Source organism: Nycticebus coucang, chromosome 1 (genome assembly GCF_027406575.1).
Source record: "Nycticebus coucang isolate mNycCou1 chromosome 1, mNycCou1.pri, whole genome shotgun sequence".
Lineage (NCBI taxonomy): Eukaryota > Metazoa > Chordata > Mammalia > Primates > Lorisidae > Nycticebus > Nycticebus coucang.
Genome location: NC_069780.1, coordinates 76,436,363 through 76,459,569, shown reverse-complemented (window position 1 = coordinate 76,459,569; position 23,207 = coordinate 76,436,363). Strand labels below are relative to the sequence as shown.

Sequence of the window (23,207 nt, the reverse complement as noted above, 5' to 3'; positions counted from 1 at the left end):
ATGTTTAGTGCTCTATGATGTAATGCAGGCCCTCAAGTTCCAGCAAAACAACTCTGTATTTACTGCTTGTAACTAATAGTAGATGTGGTAAAAAGGAATTATATTCATATGGCAAATGAATACAACCTTAATGTGCACCATATGCAGAGTGGTGGGGTGATATGCCAATATATCACATTTATTTACGTTGTTTGGTTGCAAAGAAAAATGACTATACCATTCAGCCTATAGGCTATAGCCATATAAATATGAGAACAGAAGAACTGATGATTTATGCCCTCAGAAACTGAGTATCTTCATATGTAGATTTTAATAGTGCCATAGCAAAGAAAGTTGAACAATACTTTATGCTCATCTGGGAAATTTAATTTCAAAAAATTGTTGGAATTCAAAAAGGTACAAATTCCCTTTAATCAACTAAAGGTGTGGGATTCTTGTGCTTTTAGAAAATTGTATAACTCTGCATGTGTGTGTCCATGATATTATTTTAGAACTACTAAGGATACATTTAATTAAGACTTCCTAAGAACAACATATTAGACTGATTTTACCACCTTTCAAAAAGTTTATTTCTTTAGGGAAATTTTATAACAGCTTTGTGCATATGTACCTCACATTGTACTTTAGATATTCATGAGACTTGATGAAAAAAGAGCCATTTTATATGAAATCAATACTTAAATGCCTCTGACGATGAAATGCAAAGCAACAGATACCCAATTTTTTTCTAGTTACTTCAATTTCGTGTGCTATACCCACTTACATGGCTTTACAGAGAAGTTTAGAAGTGCTATTAACAGATTTTTAAAGATTCATTTTCTTATTCTTTTAACAGTACCATTACCTAATTAGAATATCATTGCATTTCAATTACTTACTAATTTTTTTTAAAGTAATTTTTCTCACATTCAAGTAAGAAAATGGATGTATTTTGTAAGACTTCAGAGTTTGGATTTGAAGTGTTCTTAGGTTGGAAAAAAATTTCTTTTAATTCTTTCTGCTTTTTGTGGCTTAAGACTACATGACTATTAAAATTTTTTAGCTTTTGTTCTTTTATTTTTTTTCTTTTCTTTTTTAAGATAGAGACACACTATGTCACCCTAGGTAGAGTGCTCTGGTGTCACAGCTCACAGCAACCTCAAACTCTTGGGCTTAAGTGATTCTCTTGCTTCACCCTCCCAAGTAGCTGGGACCACAGGTGCCCACCACAATGCCTGGCAATTTTTTGGTTGCAGTTGTCATTGTTGTTTAGCAGGCCCAGGCCGGGCTTGAACCCACCAGCTTCGGTGTATGTGGCCAGCGTCCTACTCACTGAGCTATAGGTGCTGACCCTTTAGCTTTTATTCTTATAGCTGTTAACTATGCAACTGAGAGATTGTATTATTTCCTTGGGGTGAGTGGGTCAAGATGTTTTTAATAGCTAGAGATATAAAAACCCTCTGTAGTTTTCAGAGTTCCTTACTTCATGTAGTTTCAACAGAAGAACCTTAAACTTGTTAAGAAGGACATATTACAAAGATTTTTGAAGTGACTTAGGTGTTTAACAAATAGATAAATAATTTTTAATATTAATTTATATACAGAAAAATCATACTGTCAATGTTGTATGTCAACAAATCCAAAAAAAATTTCATTTCAATAAAATTACTACCTGTCTATATACTTTTTTAGAAGTAGAATTTGTAATGTTTATGTTATTAGACACCCATATACATAGCAACAGAGGCTATAGATGAGTAAGATCCAAAAACCAGGCCCCTCTCTGGAAAATTATTAAGTAAAATGTCTCAAGAAAGTAGGAAACATAAAATATATTAGTTAAGTATAGTATTATATGTCCGCATAATGAAGTACTATATAGCCATTAATACACATACTATAAAGTTGTGATATTGACATAGAGAGATAGGCCCTCTGTATTGCTAAGTATAAAAGATAACCAAATTATACATATATGATGTCTTATAAATATCTATGTTCATATATGTACATACTTACATTCCATATATATTTATGCATAGAAAAATGTATGAAATGGTTAACTAGACAAATGTTAGCAATGTTTATTTGTAGGTATGGAATTTGGAGGCAATTTTTTATGTTCTTTGTAATTTACTAAATTATCTGACTGTTTTGTAGTGAGCATGTAGTACTTTGATAATAAAAGACGGTAACGATATCTTAATTTGGGGAAAGCACCTAATAATTGTAATATACTTTCACTCCCTGCTCTTGGCCACTAAGCTACTAGATATTAATAGCAGTATTAGAATTTATATGGAATATCAGGGAGAGAACATCTCTAATTGGCATATATACAGGATGGGTTAAAATGTACTTTCACTGAAAGAAGTGTTGATAACAGAGCATGAAAAAAGCATCATTCTACCGCTATTATTAGTACTACTTCTAGATGATGCTTAGTGGGTGCTCACTACGTGCCTGAGCACTCTACATATTAGGTCCATTCTTATACTAGCCTTGTGTGTCTGACTTAGCTGGCAAGTCTTGGAACCTAGATCTAGACTCAGGCATTCTAGGCCAGAGGCCACATTCTTAACCACCAAACTGCACTGCATTGTTTTTATTGGATTTAATTGGGTTATCAGCTGTAGAGAATTTGATGCAATCCTATTACTAAAGCATTCTTAGTATTTGCAAAGGACATAAAATGATAATTTTATTATTCTGAGTTTTTAATGATATATAAGCACTTTTTTCTTTCATGACATTATATGTCATGGTGGGATTTTTTAAAAAATATTGTACATGTAAGGGGCATACTTTAAGTATACACGTATAGGTACATAGTCATACAAACCCATTTTCTTAAGTACAGTTGACCTTTGAACTATGTGGGACTTAGGGGTTCTAGCCACCCTACCACACGCAGTCAGCAATCTTATTATAACTTTTGATTTCCTCAAAACTTAGTTACTAATAGGCTACTGTTGACTGGAAGCCTTACCAATAACATAAAAAGTCAATTAACACATATTTTGTATGTTATATGTGTTACAGTATTCTTACAACAAAGTAAGCTAGAGAGACTGTTATTTTAAAAGATATAAGGAAAAGAAAATATATTTACTATTCGTGAAGTGGAAGTGGAAACTCATAAAGGTCTTCATCCTACTGTCTGCACGTTGGGTAGGTTGAAGAGGAGGGATGGGGTCTTCTGTCTCGGGTTGGCAGAGGAAGAAGAAAATCCACATATAAGTGGACCCATACAGTTCAAAGGTCAACTATAGTCATAGGGGGTGATTCTGTGAAACTTTTATATATATTATAGAGAAAGAACTTATAGTTATTTTCCATACCAATATTATCTTGTCTTGCATTAATTCTAATATTGTTACAAGAAGATGCTACCAAAATTTATAGTACTATATGATGATTGTCACACCCTGTATGTAACAATGACTTCTTTACTGTAGTCCATATATTTAATCAAATTAACATTTCTTTTCATCAAGAGCATGATAAATGGGGGAGGGGAGAAGTTAGTGAAGATGGAATGAATAAAAACAAAGTTCAGATAATTTTTCTTTGCATAATTAGAATGTAATATAATTCCCAGTGAAAAATTAGGAAGTTAATGGAAAAGGTTTAAGAAACATTTAATAGCTAACCTCATTTCCACTTCAGCAAAGCCATTTCCTTTTTTAATTCACCATTATGGTGAACCACATGAGAAAGCTTAGTATTCAGTTTTCACATGTATATATTTAATTTTTACATGAATGTTTTGTAGTAATCAACTATAAGTGAAACAAAAGGCATGTGTAAAATATAAATACCCATGTTTAGGAAATGACCATCATATAATATTTATATTTTTTCTATTTTTATCTTACATACTTAGTAACATCATTATTTAGTATTTCGTTTTTTAAAAACTCATTTTATTTCAAAATGAGTTCTCCTTTGAAATTATTATTCTTTTCTTATAAATCTAGATTTCATATTTTCTTTTGCCTCTAGTATATGGCCAAAAGGTCATATACTATAGATTTTATCAATGTGGAAGATCATATCAGTTGTTTTAATTTAAGAACTTTCTTTATGAATGAATGATAAATATTCATTTTGCGGACAAATTCAGTTGTACTTAAGTACAGCCTTTTAGGCCTTTATGATAATAAATATTTATAATTTGTAGATTTTATAGTACAATTAACAAAATCAGATCCATTGACCATAAAATCAAGTCATTTTCATATAAAAAGCTGTATTTTATTTTTTTCCTTATTTCCACAGTGTGTCGCATACATACTCAATGCAATTTTCAGTAAAGTGTTACTCAGTGGATGAAGGAATGACTGAGTAAACAAATAGGGCATGTTATTTTCTTGCCCAGGAGTCATCTAAACTAAGTATTAATTGGAAGAAATTATTTTGTATTTACAAAACTAAGAATAGGAAAATGCCAAACCCCACTTCATTTCAGAATGAATGCTACTGAAAATATGGCAAATGAACAAAGAGGATTCATTATTCTAATAACATATTTATACCTCTAATAAGAACTTTATGGTGTGTTTTAAAGTGGCTTAATTTTCATAAGACTGAGGAGATGATGCCAAAAATACCAACAACTTTATTCATTTTTTATAAAGTAACTGAAAGTTAGCCAGAAGTACATATCAGGTCTATTTTTAACTGTATTATTAATCCCTTTTGCCTTAATGGAGACAGAGTTTATGAATTATTTTTTTCACTGAATATTTATGATTAGGATACTATAGAAATTACCGTTTCCTCTTTACGTGTAATTTTAAGTGGTTCAGAGTCCATTTGGTAGAGAAATATACATACTTAACGTTATGAGGACACCAAAAAAGCACATTTAATAAAAACATTTGCTATTCTGCCTAATGATGTTAAAATATTTCACCAAATGTTTCAAAACATAGGTCCAATAGTAATGCTAAGTGGCTATTACAGAGATCTTATGCTGTTTTATAATGCAAGTTGAGTTGTTATGATAGTCCCTGTAAGTTAGTAGTGATATTCAGTATTATGTTCTGAGAAAAGCACATCTGTAAAAACTGATGTGTCCTGGTATTTGTGGCAGGATTTGGACTGTCTTTAATCTCATTTGACTTGTTCATCTTCCTTGAAGGCCATCCATAAAGATGCGCTGGGTATCCCTTTCAGCCTTTACTTAGGATTTGCATCACTAGTCATAAACCTGCTCTCTGGACAAAGACACCCTTTCCTTTGAAGTAATTGCTCAAGCTTTTCAAAGCAGTCCTAGAAGTCTGTCCTCTTTCTCTTTTTATTTTTCTTTAAGAAGAGTTTGAAGTGTAGCCCCTTAAACCAGCAGCAAGATAAATTTTTCTCTCAGCATTATTGAAAGCCATGACAATTTTTCAAGCAGTAAGACCAAAAGGTTCTTAAGGGAATCTGTTCTGCTTTATGATCTAGCTTTTTGTAGATCCTACTATCTCAGAAAGCAAAGGTAAAGACTCTTTGTATACCTTAACTACTGTGATTTTTACCGAAAGAATTAACCTGATATTTTCAGAAGACTTCTTTTTTTCCTGCTGTTTATTTGGTTTAGGGACTTCAATGAGAGATTCTTGCTTTGGAATCTTTGAAAAGTAAAATATGGCCAAGAATCATCTTATTTGAGCTTGATTGTTTCCCCCAGGTATTAACTCTGTGTGCTGACAAGTAGTTGGGAGGGGCAAACTTAAAGAGCGCTTCATTGAAAGTGAATATATGATTCCCAGACTGTGCGTCCAGGCTTCCCTAACAGAAATATTACACAGAGATGGAGGAGTTTTGTCTTTCCTTTCTGTGGGGCATTGTTGCATGGACTCTCCTATAATCCAGTATGATATACATATAACAGTGTAACTATAGAGAAATAAAAACGATTCTGTGAGCCACATACAAAGCTTCTACTCTGCCTCCAATTATCCCTCCCCACTCAGAAATTTCTTTCTAAGCAGTTCTCAAAATATCCATTGAACTTAAACAGTTTGGACCTGTTTGATTTAAGTCCTATATTATATACTCATATAATAGATATATAAATCTTAATATTTGTCTTATATTTAAATCCTATATTATGTTTTTATACTAAAATTTTAATATTTAAAGCTCTTGGTTTGTTGAAACTAATGAAACTCCAACAGGTATTTACTTTGAACATACTTTTTCATAGGATAAAATGTACAGAATGTTTGATCTGTACAGCAGATAATAAAGGGAATACGAAGTTTGGTCTTTAAACAAGACTAGAAACAGCTTTTCTTAGAGGAAATGATATAATATCTCTGCTTATATTGTGTGTGGGTTTATAAAGGCCATTACTATACATTTCTTATAGGTGAGGGAAGAAAAGTAGCACTATCTTTTTACTGGAAATCCAGTGAGTGTTTGTGGAACCAGTTACCTGAGAACCTAAGGATCATAAGTCTACCCTTATGCTTTTAATTTGTTATTTTTTTTCCCTCTCTCTCTTTGTATTTCCTGAACTGTCTAACCTGCTTCCTGGATTAGCAAAACTTTGCCAAACTTTGAAGCCAAAGTCCTAGCATTGAACAGTTTGAGATCGGGCCCTGAGAAAGAAAACTGTTTTTTGCAGTCTTAAAATTACTCTATAGTTGTGTGTCTTCTGATTTGTGTAATGAAAAATGATTAGTATAGTTTAGATTATTGGAAATTACTATTTTGAAAGTAAAGCATACGTATGAAAAAAATCTTAATTGTGAGTCTACAAAAAAGAATGTTTGATCTCAAACCACTATCTGGGGTTAATCACAGGGCTTCCTAAACTCTTAACTTAGAAAATGCTCAGTGTTTCAACTCTTTTACCTTAAAGAAAAAAATACAATTACAATTAACAGCAGTCTTCTCCCTTCCTCCACCAGGCTCCTGAAAAAATACTCTGAGATCTAGAAAACAAAAAGTTACCACTGACATGCTTAAATGACGATGTCCTCTGGGACCGCCATTATCCATCTGTCCTTTGTTTACTTTGGCTTATCCTTAGATTGCTTTTGTTTGCCATCAGTTTTCCTTTAAACTTTCGGTTTCCACTGAGGAATTCCAAGACAATTCAACTAAAACAAAAATCTAATCCTTATAAAATGGTAATCTATGAAAATAAAAAAAGGAAAAATCACACTGAAAATATATTCTAGGCCTTAATGATTTTAATTGTTGATAAAAATGTTGCCAATTGATATAATTGCACAGTAATTTCAAAAATAACACTGTATGACATTTTCATGGAATGTAGAGCTTCTTGAGAAAGGGAGAAACCATGATGGGGTTAACATACTGGTAACTTTTTATAACACAGTGTATTTATTTCTCAATTTTGTGGCACAGATTATCTTTTACAGAAAGTTAAGCAGTTCAGATTGGCTTATGTCATTTGCTTTCCTTTAAAATCTTCCCAAATTTGCAGACTTTTTAAGAAAAAAAAAAAAATTTCTCGGGGTGGCGCCTGTGGCTCAGTGAGTAGGGCGCCAGCCCCATATGCCAAAGGTGGCAGGTTCAAACCCAGCTCTGGCCAAACTGCAACAACAAAAAAAAATAGCCAGGCGTTGTGGCGGGCGCCTGTAGTCCCAGCTACTCGGGAGGCTGAGGCAAGAGAATCGTGTAAGCCCAAGAGTTAGAGGTTGCTGTGAGCCGTGTGACGCCACGGCACTCTACCCAAGGGCTCTACAGGGAGACTCTGTCTCTACAAAAAAAAAAAAAAAAATTTCTCTTGTGACAAATTTTTTCTGGTTTAGGAAATGGCAAGTAAACTTTTTTTTAGACAGAGTCTCAAGCTGTCACCCTGGGTAGAGTGCTGTGGTGTCACAGCTCACAGCAACCTCAAACTCCTGGGCCCAAGTCATTCTCTTGCCTCAGCCTCCCAAGTAGCTGGGACTACGGGGCCCCGCCACAACACCCAGCTATTTTTTGGTCCGGGCTGGATTCAAACCTGCCAGCTCCAGTATAAGTGGCTGGTGCCCTAGCCACCTGAGCTACAGGTGCTGAGCCAGGTAAACTTTCTTTCTTTCTTTCTTTTTTTTTTTTTTGTGGTTTTTGGCCGGGGCTGGGTTTGAACCCGCCACCTACGGCATATGGGCGCCCTACTCCTTGAGCCACAGGTGCCGCCCAAGCCAGGTAAACTTTCTAATTAAGGTGGGTTTGCCTCCCCAGGGAAATTTTTGAACTTGGAGTCAAATGAACCTGAGCCCCTTGTTCTACTTACCTACTTGTATTCTTTTTTTTTGTTTGCTTTTGTTATTATTTATAACTGACACCCCACAATTGTACATATGTATAGGGTACAATGCATATACAGTGTGTAATGATTAAATCAGAGCAGTTAGTATATCCATCTCCCTTGCCTTGTAGTGTCATTGGAGGACACCCTTTATCACTGAGCATGAGGCCAGTTCCAGCGATGTGCATGGTATGAGGTAGCACAGCCTATATGGTGCAAAGTTTGATATTTGAGGCTCCTTTGATTATAGGTACTCAGGAGTACCTTTAGCCAACAAAGCCATGAAGGACACTGTGGGGACATGGCTGTAAATTATGTACGCAACGCATGCATTGCAGCTATTATGTATAACACTAGGCCTGAAGAAATTGCAGGCTCTAGGTGAAGGGAGGCTGGAAGCTCAGAGACTGGACTCCTATCATCAGAATAGAGGACTGTTACCTTTTTTTGATCATGGATCTCTGGGCATTCAATAAAGCCTATTTCCTCCCCCGTCACTCAGAAAAATAGGCTTCTATCAGTTACCAGCCGTGCTAGAGAACCAATCCAAATTAAGGAAATCAAGAACACAAACAAAATCCTGTTTTCTAGTTCTATTTATAAAGGCTTTTTGTCTTTTGATCTTGGAGACTATAAAAGTAGAGGACTAGTTTAGTCTTAAAATAATATTGTTTGAGCTAAATATGGAATCCAGTTTGTCCTTGTGGCTTGGCATGAATGAATCAAGCTGGGGCCATCCATGATGTGTGGGTTCCTTATCAGCCAGCCAACATTTTCTTTTTAGGTTGGAACAAAGATGCAGGATGACTCGTTCCTTCTACTTGCAAAGATGTTCTAAAATAATATTTGGTACTCCTTCTTCATCCTCCCTTCCCCTAATTTTTAGTCACTATCACAATTACATGTGAGGGTTTGGTCTTTGTGTTTTTCCTCCAATCTCTGAATCACAGAAAAATACACTCCATGAGATTGTTAATATCATGAAAGTACATAAGCTTGTTCTTTGTGAGAGAACATGAATCCTGATCAGACTGCTTCATTTATGATGGGTTTCAGTAAGAGGCGGGGTTGGGAGTCTTTCTTTGAAATGTTAATTAAATCAAAGCTCCTACTTTTATAATCATCTATACATCATCTAACCAAGGGGCTTATTTTTACATTTGGAAAGTATCTGAGGTATTTTAGAATGCTGATTTTGCCATACATAACCCTGAGTTTCCACCATCACTACTTGATAATCACATAAGGATTACTTGAAATTTAGTGATATCTGGTCCTCAAAATGACAGCATATAGTTGGGATCTAGTCCTAAAATATTCCCAAACTATAAGCTGAAGATTTAGACATGATGGAAATTAGGAACAAGCTATTGATTATTTAATCTGCATGAACTTGATTTGTTGTTTTTATTTGTTCTTCCTACAGGTGAGACTACTACACCTCGGGCCATTTTGACAGGCCATGACTATGAGATCACATGTGCTGCAGTATGCGCTGAGCTGGGCCTGGTGTTAAGTGGTTCTCAAGGTAAACTTGTGATATCTGCAAAAAGTGTATGCATTTCTTGGTGTCCTCTAAGTAACAAATTACCAAAGATGAATTTGAACCTTTTCTGTAAAGCTTCTGTCTGGTATGGCAGCCATCAGTCAATGGGACTTTTTAAATTTGAAGTAAAAATTAAGTTCCTTGGTGGTGCTAGCCACATTTCAGGTATTCACATATGGCTAGTGGCTGCCATGTGGATGCACAGATACAGAACATTTTCATCATTATAGACTGTTCTATTATGCAGCTATTTACTTTTCTCATTTCTATGAGGTAGGAGCAAGGAACATCTTTATATGTTTGTTTATTCTTTTGTTTTTATTTTTGTTTTTTGAGACAGAGTCTCACTATGTCACCCTGGGTAGAGTGTCATGGTGTCATCGTTCACAGCAACTCAAACTCTTGCCTCAGCTTCCTGAGTAGCTGGAACTACAGGTGCCCACCACAATGCCTGGCTAGTTTTTTCTACTTTTAGTAGAAATAGGGTCTCACTCTTGCTCAAGCTGGTCTTAAACTCCTGAGCTCAAGCAATCCACCCACCTAGGACTTCCAGAGTGCTAAAATTACAGGCATGGATCACTGTGTCCAGAATGTTTTTTTATTCTTCTGAAATCTTTCTGGGTTCAACCTCACACCTGAATCAATATGCCTAGCCTTCTCTGTTATAGCTTCCAAGTCTAAGGATTAGACAGTGCCAGATGGCATTGACGGTTGTAGTCACAGCATCATTATTTAGGTCAAAAATACTAAGCAAGCCTTTCATGGAATAGCCTATGCAACAAATAAGGAGCTGAGCAGGAACAGAGCTGTCTCCAAATCATTGCTTACTTCATTGTAATAGTCTGTCCATCTCATGAGCTGAGGTTTGAACACACAAAAGTACCATGATCTCATGTCTCTCAGCCTTATCTGCTGGGGAAGAGTCGAGTATTTGAGTCACCTTTTCTGTGTCCTGAACTATAATACTTAAGTCTAGCTAACAAGTTGTATTAAATATTTAAAGGATTGTAGTTAAAAATTTAGTTGACCAGGGCGGCGCCTGTGGCTCAGTCGGTAGGGCGCCAGCCCCATATACCGAGGGTGGCGGGTTCAAACCCGGCCCCAGCCAAACTGCAACCAAAAAGTAGCCAGGCGTTGTGGTGGGCGCCTGTAGTCCCAGCTGCTCGGGAGGCTGAGGCAAGAGAATCGCTTAAGCCCCAGGAGTTGGTGGTTGCTGTGAGCTGTGTGAGGCCACGGCACTCTACCGAGGGCCATAAAGTGAGACTCTGTCTGTACAAAAAAAAAAAAAATTAGTTGACCAAAACATTGAAATAGTCATAATAATATCAAGAATTATAAAACAGATTTTTTTACCCTTCTTAGACCTAATGACATCTGGGCCAGTATGAGTTCTTAGACTATATGTGATCTAGTCCAGATTAGAAATGTAACGTGAACCTCTCCTATTACAGGGCTTCCATGCTCTGCACAGTAGTGTGGGACTATATAAGTGACTGTGTAAGGTGAATTTTATGATTGTTACATTGTCCTTTTATTTTATTTTAAGAGATGGAGCCTAGCTCTGTCCCCCAAGCTTGAATCCAGTGGCATGATCATAGCTCACTGCAGCCTCAAACTCCTTCACACAAGTGATCTTCCTGCCTCATTCTCCCAACTAGCTGGGATTGTAGGTGTGAGCTGCTGCACTTGGCAGTTCCATGGTCGTCAACATTAATTTTTGTCAAAACATTAAATACACTTAGGCCAGGCATGCTGGCTCACACCTATAATCCTAACACTTGGGGAGTCTGAGACAAGAGGATCACTGGGTATAGTGGTGAACACCTGGAAGTCGTAGCTACCAGGAGGCTGAGGCAGGAGGATCCTTTCAGCCCAGAAGTTTGAGGGTGCAGTGAGATGTTTTCTAGCTTGGGTGACAAAGGGAAACCTTGCCTCAAAAAAAAAAAAAAATAATCAAGACTCTTACTCAGTTAAGAGTTAAAAAAAAATAGTCAAAACTCACATTTACTTATTAGTATGCTGCAATTTGAAACACTGACAATTAAAATATTTTACTACTTTGTGAAAAACTTATCAAGAGTGGCTTGAACACTGCTGACCACCTTCTCACCAAGTATACTTTTCTGTGCCTTGGGGAGTTATCATACTCTCTTAAGTTTAGATTAGCTTTCAAATTTTTATCTTTTGTGCTTCCAATGCCATAAAATTTTCCATGGGACTCTTTTTTTTTTTTTTTTTGTAGAGACAGAGTTTCACTTTATTGCCCTCGGTAGAGTGCCGTGGTGTCACACAGCTCACAGCAAGCTCTAACTCCTGGGCTTAGGCGATTCTCCTGCCTCAGCCTCCCGAGTAGCTGGGACTACAGGCGCCCGCCACAACGCCCGGCTACCATGGGACTCTTTTAATGTGAAGCTGTATCACTTCTAGGACATCAGCATTTTTATTACAGCACTTCCCTAGTTTATGTTGATAAGTTCCCTTCACTCACTCCCAGGCTATATATCTAGTGTCTCAGCAGTGTCAGCATCCCACAGGCAACTCTTTCTTCTATAACTCTATTCTTATTCAGTTCAAATTCCAGTTAGCTTTAATACTTTTCATTACTTTACTGCAGTTTCATATTTTTTTATCTTTTTTTTTGAGAGAGAGGGACTTACTCTGTCACCTACCCTAGAGTCAGTGGCATGATCATAGCTCACTGTAACCTCCAAGTCTTGGGATAAAGTAATCCTTCTGCTTCAAATTGACAAGTAGCTGAGACTACAGGCATGTGCTACCATGCCCATGTCCTAATTTCTAAATGTTTCTTTGTAGAGATGGAGACTTGCTGTATTACCCAGGCTGGTCTTAAAACTCCTGGTCTCTAGCAGTCTTCTCACTTTAGCCTTCCAAAGTGCTAGTATCATAGGTGTGAGCCACCACACCAGACCCTGATTATCCATTTTTGTAAAATGTTACATGGCTTTATAACTGGGAGACAAGGAGACAACATGACTATACAGTTTGGTGTCTCTGAATGAACTAAATAAATAACATGCTCAGTGACGAGTGCCATACTGCGAAAGAAGTGATGTGATTGGTACTGATCTTTAGGCATATCTGTTATTTACATAATAATTTGTGGACTGAAGAGCAGACCATAAAGTGTGTGCTTGATGCAGTTACTGTGACAATGAAATTTGAACTGTGTTGTTGTGGTGCTGGTGGTGTTTAAGGAGTGAAAAATTAAATTCATGCATGCCAGGACTATGTAAAGACTGCCAGTCTGGAGAACACTGAAAACTTATAAACTCTGTGAATGGGCAAGAAAAAGCTGAGAGCCTTGTTTTCAAAAAGAGTGTGCTTCCAGTAGCCATGTGGGGAGCAGGCAGTGATTCCATGTGGCCACAGTAATGTAGCCTGGAGAGCAGCAGGGCGTATGCCCCAGTTACCCCTCTTTTCTGACACAGATCTCTCTTGAAACTTACTCACCACACAAGCAATTTTTATTATTCCTTTTTTGCTTTGCATGTAATGAATATTCAATAGAAACAAAAACAACTATGGTATGCCTGGGCTATTCAGCTGTTCCCCTGTCCTCCGGAGGCGTCTAGGCCTGGTAATTAGTTAGCCTAGGGAGACGGCAGTGTGGATGCTGCTGCTTGCCATGTGGGCAGGAGGGAGAGAGACACACATTGTGGAGAAGTGGCAGAAAAATCCCTGTGTGAATTTTGGGGGGACTGAAGGGACTCTCCTTTCAATGTCAGGTCATGAGCAGTGAGAAGGAAGAAGACTTTGGCCTTCAGAATCTGTCCTAACTGGTTTTCCCAGCACAGGCCCATGTGCTGTGACCACCTGGGCTCCTGGGAAGTGCAGGGAGCCGTCACAGTGTGCCTGACAGCAAGCAGCCCACATTTGCTTACATCCCAGCTTCCTTGAAGCTGACCCAGGATTTGAAATTTGTCTCATTCCTTCTGAATATTTCCAGTTTGTATTGCTTCTTAGCAATACAAAAAATGATGAGTTTTTAAAAGCAACTTCCTGTCTCTTAAGGAAAAGTGAATTTGAATGTGTAAGACTCAGTTTCTCTCCTCTCCCAAGTGGAGGTGAAATCTGATAAACATGAAGAGGAGATCTGGGAAAATAACATATGTAAGATGATATGTAGGTTGTTTGTTTGTTTGTTTGTTTTAGGGCTTTCTACAAGTATAGCATGTAGAACTGTAACTTAACTGTAACTGTAATCCTGTTGATCTGTGCTCAAGATGCAGATCAGATCTGTCTGTTTTCATGAAATAATGTTGCCTTTTGTTTCTCCTCTGCTCTTAGAAGGACCGTGTCTCATACATTCCATGAATGGAGACCTGTTAAGGACCTTGGAGGGTCCTGAAAATTGCCTGCGACCAAAACTCATCCAGGCTTCAAGAGAGGGCCATTGTGTCATATTCTATGAAAATGGGCTCTTCTGTACATTCAGTGTGAATGGAAAACTCCAGGCCACCATGGAAACAAATGATAACATCAGAGTGAGTACCCTGCAGACTTTTCAGTATCCTCAGTGGAGTGGGAGAGGGTTTACCACAGAAACTCCAGGGCTTTCTTTGGTTTATTTTTTAGAGACAAGATCTTGTTCTTTTTACCCAGACTAGAATGCAGCAATGTCACCATACTTAATTCAACATCAAACTCCTGTACTCAAGTGATCCTCCTGCCTTAGCTACCCAAGTAGCTGGGACTACAGGCCTGCCCCACCACACCTGGCTAATTTTTTGTATTTCGTGTAGAGACAGGGTCTCCATATATTGCTCAAGCCGCTCTTGAACTCCTAGCCTCAAAGGATCTTCCTGCCTCAGTCTCCCAGGGGTGCTAGGATTACAGGTGCTAGCCACTGTGTCTGGCCCAGAAACCTATTTTTGCATTGCTGAGGGGCCCTTTCCACGTTGACAGAAAATCATTAGCTATCCCTAACAAAGGTACATGTGCCTCACAGAACAGCAGGTCCCAGGAGTGCTGACTGCATCACTTGCCCGACAAGCTGTACATGAGGCCACTCATGGAAGGCAAGAATGCTCCTTCAACAGAACAAGTTTCTTAGGGGTCTTCTGAAGCCATCCTGGGTGGCTTTCAGTTGCACTGCTCAGTTTTTTTCTAAATCTAAAAAATTCACTGCCTAGAGTTATTTTCTGATTATCAAAGCTAAAATCGAGCATTAGATCATACCTAAAACTGGCTTTACAATTAAATAGGTTGGTGGTGAGAACATTTTGACTATTTAGGAATAGCATCTAATTTCCGACTTAACTTCTTCATGAGTAACAGGACCAAAACATGTTGCATTAAGGGGGTAGGGCTGCAAATTATGTGATTCAGGCATACACTTTTCCCACTTGATACACCAGAAAAGGAAATGCTAGTGGACCTTCCGGGATCCTGCTTCATTTTGAGGACAGGGCTCCACAAGTATTAGAGATTTAGGAAAAGAGTAAGAACTATTCCTTTAAGAGGCTACTTTTTCAAGGTCCTTTGTTTATTACCTGCATACTCCTTGGTGCAGGTTAAGGTAAAATGAAATTGGAGTGTCCTTGTCATTTTCCAGAAAGGGGGCTGGGAGTACATGTGACCTGTGTACAAATAGGGGATCCACAACGTGTTGGGGCAGGAGCAGGGTCACAGGGGCCTCTGCCCTGAGTTTGGCTTTAGGCTATCTCTGGGCATGTTACTCATTGCTATTCCTGACCCTGTCATTTAAACTCTGGGCAGCTTAAATGACATAAATTCCCAGTTTCCCAGATCTAACCTGATCACCCCCTTCTCCTAAGTAAATACTGGGGTCAGGAAGTATTTAGGAACAAAAACCTTAGATCTAGCTTCCATTGATCAGATCAGGGGCTCTTGCTGTTCTGTATCCCAGGATTATTTTCTTAATTCACTAGTTGGCTTCCTCCTTCTGTCCCTCCATGTCCCCATTACTGTCTGTGAGTTTCTCCATCGCATTCTGCCGGCCTCCTCCATTAAGGCGTGAATACGGACACACTCACATTCTGCTTTTATTTTTCCCTTCCTTCCCATAATACTTCATTTAAACCAAGTACACATCAGAGGATTTTCCTTCCCTCTTTTCTTTACAATAATAATGTTGATAATCTGTCACTTTGAGTTGCGATTATATTGTCAGCTGCACTAATAAATCTGTAAAATAATTTGAAATCCCTAGCTGACTGAAACAATTTCCGTGGCATTTCAGTTAGCACCAGAGGCTCTGGGAAGTTCCTTGAGGCAGCAGGAGAGAGGCTTTCTGCAGACTGTTCATATACACATGCTTCTCCTCTCTGCCCTGTAGCCATCGTTTTTTTCCCTCTGTAATATTTCCCACTGGATTTTAGGCTTAAACAATCCGTTGCATTTTCCCCAGCACTCCTGCACTTTATCACACTAACTTGCAAGTGGCAACTGTGTGATTAAAGCAAGCTTGCCCAAATGAGCACTACCTGCCTGCGGCTCCAGAGACTGACATTTTCACAGCTAACTACCTTGGGAAGCAAGGAAGGAAACCACAGGCTGGGAATACGAGACATCACAGAGCAAAATTCCCCAGCTGCATCCTGCAGTCTGAGCCTATATAAGGAAGGACACCATGGAAACAAATTAGTCATCAGCTCAGACCAGAAATTAAGTTTCTGTGAAATACCAACAACCCTGCAGGCAGACAGCCTGGGGAAGTGGGGCACTAATCAAGGCTTCCCACCTGTTTTTATTTTAGATGCCAGATTGTTCGGTGGCATTTTGGTGAACAGCATGTCATAGTACACCAACTAGACAATGTTTAGATGTCTTAATCAGTAAGTTAAATTTAAGTAGGCAGCCTGCACAGAGCAGCAAAGTTATTTTATCCTAAACAAAGGATAGCCACCATTTCACCCATAGGAGCTCATTTATTTTCTTTTCTGGAGGCTATGTTTTAGAATGTGGTCATCCCAAACAGGCTGCTGGGGCCTGCTGTTACCTCCCCCCAAACTCAGGATTTCATAGGATGAGATTAACATGTCTCTGGGGCCCTCTGAAAAATCTCTGGTTATAACCCAGCCTGATACTGAGGAGGCCTATTAGTATTAAGAACCATGTGAATACTGATTTGGGTTGGAAGATCAGTCAATGCTACTCTTACTGCCAGAGGAATTTGACAGACTTTTCATAAAAGAGGCTAACAAAATATTTTTTTCACCTTGGGAGATTCATTAAATGTTTTGAATACTGATGTGTAGCCTAAAAGTCCAGGTTTAATTTAATTTCAAATGGAAGTAGGATTAGAGATTCTTTACTAGAACAAAGAATTAAAGATTAATGGTTTTAATTTATGCTTTAATATAGCACTTATCCAGTAAAAAGCCTCAAGTATAAAATTCAAGTGAACCACAACCATAGGTTAATGGATTTTCATCAGCTCTGTTTTATAAGTGTAGCAAATAATTGTTTGCCCTGGTCTTTACTGCAGGTCCAGATACCCCCTAGGGATTGTCATTTGTGAAATGAATGGGGGGAAAGATATTGATTTTTACTCATCTTGAAAAAAATCTTAATATCTGTGTTTAGTTAGTAAGACATACAGAATACTTCTCCACATAGGAGTTTTTATATCTTAGATATATATTTGTGTTCTTGAGAATAGCTATGTTTAAGAGACTGCTAAAAGTTTGCATTTATTGGAATGTGAATTGCTCTTTTCTATGATTTTTAAAAAATTTGTCAAAGAGTAAAGATTTAAGATACCATGCTAAAACTCTGCATGTAGTACAGTGTAAATATAATTTTAAGAAATCAGATTGGTTTCTTCCTGACTTGCTAGCATAATCTGTTTTCCTATGTTCATTGTGTCCAGATAGACACAAGATTACAGGTATCTACAGTGACTATTAGAACTCCCAAAGCCACCACTGCAGAAAGGAAATTTGTATCTTAGTAAGTTCAGAAAATCAGACTTGGAGGGAAGGGGCAGGAGGAGAGGAAAGGGGAATAGGATTGGCTTTTTAGAGTAGGGAGGGACCTCTTATATCAGAAGTGGGCACACTTTCTCTGTAGAGACAGAGAATGAATGTTTTAGGCTTTGGCAACTACCTGTGAGAACAGTCATAAACAAATGGATGTGGCCATGTTCCAATAAAACCTTATTTGTGGACATTCAAACTTGGAATTCTTATAGTATTTATGTGTCATAACAAATTCCTTTTTTAACCCTTAAAAAACATAAAAGCAGGGCTGGGTGCAGTGGCTCCCCACCTATAATCCTACCATTCTGGGAGGCAGAAGTAGGTGGATTGCTTGAACTCAGGAGTTTGAGTCCAGCCTGAGCAAGAGAAAGACCCCCTTCTCTAAGAAATAGTCAGGTGTTGTGGGGGGCATCTGTAGTCCCAGCTACTAGGGAGGTTGAGGCAGGAGGATCACTTGAGCCCAAGAGTTTGAGGTTGCTGTGAGCTAGGACACCATAGCACTCTACCTAGGGTGACAAAGTAAGACAATGTCTCAAAAGAAAAAAAATGTAAAAGCAGGCTACACATGGCTCATGCCTATAATTCTAGCACTCTGGGAGCCTGAGTCGGGTGGATCCCTTGTGCTCAGGAGTTTGAGACCAGCCTGAGCAAGAGCAAGAGCAAGACCACATCTCTACTAAAGATAGAAAAAGTAGCTGGGCATAGTGGCAGGCACCTATAGTCCCAGCTAAAGGCTAAGGCAGGAGGATCGTTTGAGCCCAGGAGTTTGCAGTTGTAGAAGCTATGAAGACCAGTGTTAAGACTCTGTTTTTATTTTTTTGTCCTTTGAGACGGTCATACAAAAACAGTCTGTGATCTGACCAGTGTTAAGATTCTGTTTTTATTTATTTTTTCCTTTGAGACAGTCATACAAAAACAGTCTGTGATCTGCATTTGGCCCACAGGTTTTCATTTGTGGGTATCCATTTTACAGGATCAAAGAGCAAATTCCATCTGTACCTGTTTAGCACTGGTGGGAGAGGATAGGGAGCCATAGACTAGAGCTGACTAAATGACAAGCTGGAACACTCAATCCTGGGACAAGAAGATGTTTAACCTGGGGTTTAATCACCGTGGAAGTTATAGCTCTCTCCCAGGTATTTTTCCCAATTGCTGTCAAAATCTAGCAGGCCCAGTGAAGGTATCAAAGCTGCGGGCCACCTCCTGGGTGCCAGAGGGGATATGAGATCAGTTGGCGCTGTTTGTCAAACCTTGACACAAAATGGGCTTTGCACGTCCATGATGCCGGGAGCTCCTCGTTGAGAGTACTAGTCCCAGTCCACAACACACACCATTCCAGCAGCATCTGTAGAACCAGAAGAGTTTGCTACCTTATCCTTATAAAAGTAAAAATTTAAAAACCAAAACCAAAAAAAAGTCAGGCATTATCTAACTTTGTCCATTTGATTTCTGAAAAATGGCAGGTCAATAGCTTATGGTTTCCTAATACTCCTTAGGGCCTCTCTGTCTACTCCTTGCACCACAGTAGCTGGCATAGAGTAGGAATGAATCAAACACAGGGTGGGCACTGAAGTTTCCTAGACCACGTCTCTACTGAATGTTGCTGTGTCCCACAGGCCATTCAGCTGAGCCGGGATGGGCAGTACCTGCTCACAGGAGGAGACAACGGTGTGGTCATGGTCTGGCACGTAGCAGACCTCAAGCAGCTCTTTGCCTACCCAGGCTGCGATGCTGGAATCCGGGCCATGGCCCTGTCGTACGACCAAAGGTAATGCTGCTACCAACAGTGATCTGAAACACTACAGGGCATTTCTGAGTTGGGGCTCACCTTTGCGATCAAAAAAGCCAATAAATATTTGGGTTTCTAAGAACACTTCAAAAGTGTCATTTTCTTTCTGATGACATTGCTACTCTTGGACAAAGTCTGAGTTCTCTAGACAGGATTTCAGTAGAAAGGGCTCCAGTTAAATTGCTGTAAAGCTTGTTGTATTTCTTTAAAATACATTTTTTTTGGTAAGTAAAAATTTAAGAGCTATAAACATATTTAACATAAAGCACCTCTGTCTTTGCCTATAGCGTTTAAGCACAAGTAAGATGCCAGGTAAAGATCATACCTCCCCAGTGGTAAATCTGGGGGAGGATGATCTTTTCCTGGCATCTTACTTGTGCTTAACATACAGTCGCTGATTTTAGTTCCTATTTTTATTTATTGTAACATAACATAAAATTTACCATTTAAGCCATTTTTAGTTGAAAAATTCAGTGGCATTTCCTACATTCACGATGTTGTGCAACCATTACCACAATCCATTTCCAGAAACCCCACCTGTTGAACAATCTCCATTCTACTTTCTGTTTCTGAGTTCCTTGTAGGCACTTCCTGTAAGTGGAATCAGACACTGTTTGTCCTTGTGTGCCTGGCTTATTTCACTTAACATGTTTTCACAGTTCATCCATGTTGTAGCATGTATCAGCATCTCATTCCTTTTTAAGGCTAAATAGTATTCTGCTGTATATAAGCACTGTATTTTGTTTATCCATTCATCTGTTGACAGATACCTGCGTTTCAACTTTTTAGCTATTGTGAATGATGCTGCTATGAACTTAGTGTGCAAATATCTGTTGAAGTCCCTGTTTACAGTACTTTTGAGAATATATCCAGGAGTGGAATTGCTGAGTCATATGGTAACTCTATGTTTTACTGTTTGAGGAACCCCCATACTGTTTCTCACAGTGGCTGTCCCATTTTGCCTTCTCACCAGCATGAATGAGGGCTCCACTTCCAATACATTCTCACCAAAACTTACTGTATTCTGGGGTTTTTGTTTTGTTTTTGTTTGTTTTGAGACAGAGTTTCAAGCTGTCGCCCCAGGTAGAGAGCTGTGGCATCACGGCTCACAGTCTCAGGCTTAAGCGATTCTCTTGCCTCAGCCTCCCAAGTAGCTGAGACTACAAGTACCCGCCACAATACCCGGCTATTTTTTTTTTATTGCAGTTGTCATAGTTGTTTTAGCAGGCCCTGGCTGGCACCCTGCCCACTGAGCTACAGGCACTGGCCATATTCTGTTGTTTTTTTGGAGACAGAGTCTCAAGTTGTCAGCCTGGGTAGAGTGCTATGGCATCACAGCTCACAGCAACCTCCAACTCTTGGGCTCAAGCAATTGTCTTGCCTCAGCCTCCCAAGTAGCTGGGACTACAGGCGTCTGCCATAACACCTGGCTATTTTTTTTCTTTGTTTTTTGTTTTAGCTGGCCCTGGCCAGGTTCGAACCCGCCAACCTCAGCGTACATGGCTGGCGCCCTATCCACTGAGCTACAGCACCGCCCATGTTCTGGGTTTTTTTTAAATAATAGCTGTCCTAACAGGTATGAAGTAGTATCCCATTGTGGTTTTTATTTATACTTTCCTAATGACTAGGGATGCTGTCTTTTCACTCTTTTTATAGTCCTTACTTGACAAAGCTTTTAATTTTTATGAAGTCAAATTTACTTTTTCTTTTGTTACTAGTGCTTTTGGTGTCATATCCAAAATATCATTGCAAAATCCAAGGTCATGAAGCTTTTCCCTCTGTTTTCTTCTGAAAGTTTTATAGTTGCAACTATTTGTCTTTTTTAAATTCTGCTTAGTATTTCTGAAATTTATTTTAATTAAAAAAAATTTTATTGTTTGGGATTCGTTGAGGGTACAAAGAATTAGGTTATACTGATTGCATTTATTAGATAAATTCCCTCTTATAATTGTGCCACACCCCCAAGAGGCGTGCTATATGCCATCACCCCCATACCCCACCCCCCACTTGCTCATTTCCCTGCCTCCCTTAATATTAGCTCATCTACTGGCTTCATATTAAAATAGAATACATTGAATTCTTCTCTGTTCTTATGATGCTTTACTAAGAAGAACATGTTCCACCTTTATCCAAGTTCATACAAAAGATGTAACGTATTTCATCTTTTTTAGTGGCTGAATAGTATTCCATAGTATACATATACCATAGCTTGTTAATCCCTTGCCCGGTTGATGGGCATTTAGGCTGTTTCCACATTTTGGTGATTGTAAATTGAGCTGTGATAAACAGTCCAGGGCAAGTATCCTTATGATAATAGGATATTTCTTCCTTCTGGGTAGATGCCTAGTAATGGGATTGCAGGATCAAATTGGGGGGTGGGGGTCTAAATTGAGTTGAGTGTTCTCCATACTTCCTTCCAAAAAGGCTGTATTAGTTTGCAGTCCCACCAGCAGTGTCAAAGTGTTCCCTTCTGACATCCACGCGAGCATTAAGACTTTGTGATGTGGCCCATTCTTAGTAAGGTTTCTCTGATGATTAGGGACGATGAGCATTTTTTCATGTTTGTTAGCCATTTATCTTGTCTTCTTTAGAGAAGGTTCTATTCATCTTTTTTGCCTAGTGATATGAGATTATTGGGTCTTCATTGATTAATTTCAGTTCTCTATAGATAGCAGTTATCAAGTTTTTTGTCCAATTCATAATAAGCAAGTATCTTTTTTTTTTCCCATTTTGAAGGTTGTCTGTTTGCTTTGATTGTTGTTTCCTTAGCTTTACAGAAGCTTTTCAGTTTAATTAAGTCCCCTTTGTTTACTTTTATTGTTGTTGCAATTGCCACGGCAGCCTTCTTCATAAAATCTTTCCTGAGCCTGGTATTCTCAAGTGTTTTCCCTACACTTTCTTTGAAGATTTTTATTGTTTCATGCCTTAGATTTAAATTTTTTATCCATCTTGAATCAATTTTTATAAGTGGTGAGAGGTGCGTGTCCAGTTTCAGTCTTTTACGTGTGGTTATCCAGTTCTCCCAGCGCCATTTATTGAAAAGGGATTTTTTTCCCCTAATGTATGTTCTTGTTTGCTTTATCAAAGATTAGGCGGCTGGGGCGGCGCCTGTGGCTCAAGGAGTAGGGCGCCGGTCCCATATGCTGGAGGTGGCGGGTTCAAACCCAGCCCCAGCCAAAAAAAAAAAAAATTAGGTGGCTATAAGATGTTAGTTTCATCTCATGGTTTTCTATTCAGTTCCAAATGTCAGTGTCTCTATTTTTGTGCCAATACCATGGTGTTTTGATCACTGTGGCCTTGTAGTATAGCTGAAAGTCTGGTAGGGACATACCCCCAGCTTTGTTTTTATTACTAAGAAATGCCTTGGCTAAACATGGTTTCTTCTGGTTCCATACAAAACGAAGAATTATTTTTTCCAAATCTTGAAAGTATGATCATGGTATTTTAGTGGGGATTGCATTGAATCTGTAATTTGCTTTGGGAAGTATAGACATTTTCACAATGTTGATTCTTCCCAGCCATGAGCATGGTATGTTCTTCCATTTATTAATATCTTTTGCTATTTCTTTTCTTAGGTTTTCCTAATTTTCTTTGTAGAGGTCCTTCAGCTCTTTTGTTATGTATATTCCCAAGTATTTTTTTTTTTTTTGAAGGTACTATGAAGGGAATTGT

The 23,207-nt window shown here is 38.5% G+C and overlaps 2 protein-coding genes across 5 annotated transcripts in view; one reads left to right on the top strand and one right to left on the bottom strand.

The window, feature by feature from the left end:
• Window positions 1-23,207, bottom strand: part of DCLK2 (doublecortin like kinase 2) — a 289,567-nt gene that overhangs the window by 69,937 nt on the left and 196,423 nt on the right. The window contains exon 17 of one of the 2 annotated variants that reach the window (XM_053582556.1): window positions 18,997-19,091. In XM_053582556.1, the coding sequence (XP_053438531.1) occupies window positions 18,997-19,091 (95 nt within the window). Of the gene's footprint in view, window positions 1-18,652; window positions 19,092-23,207 lie in introns of those variants that run through there. The other variant, XM_053582545.1, reaches the window with a different exon arrangement.
• The window catches only part of LRBA (LPS responsive beige-like anchor protein), a 791,645-nt gene that overhangs the window by 761,822 nt on the left and 6,616 nt on the right, over window positions 1-23,207 (top strand). For 2 of the 3 annotated variants that reach the window (XM_053582498.1, XM_053582475.1), the window contains exons 54-56: window positions 9,663-9,764; window positions 14,091-14,287; window positions 19,363-19,514. In XM_053582498.1, coding sequence (XP_053438473.1) covers window positions 9,663-9,764; window positions 14,091-14,287; window positions 19,363-19,514 — 451 coding nt within the window. The remainder of the gene's footprint in view (window positions 1-9,662; window positions 9,765-14,090; window positions 14,288-19,362; window positions 19,515-23,207) is intronic. The other variant, XM_053582486.1, reaches the window with a different exon arrangement.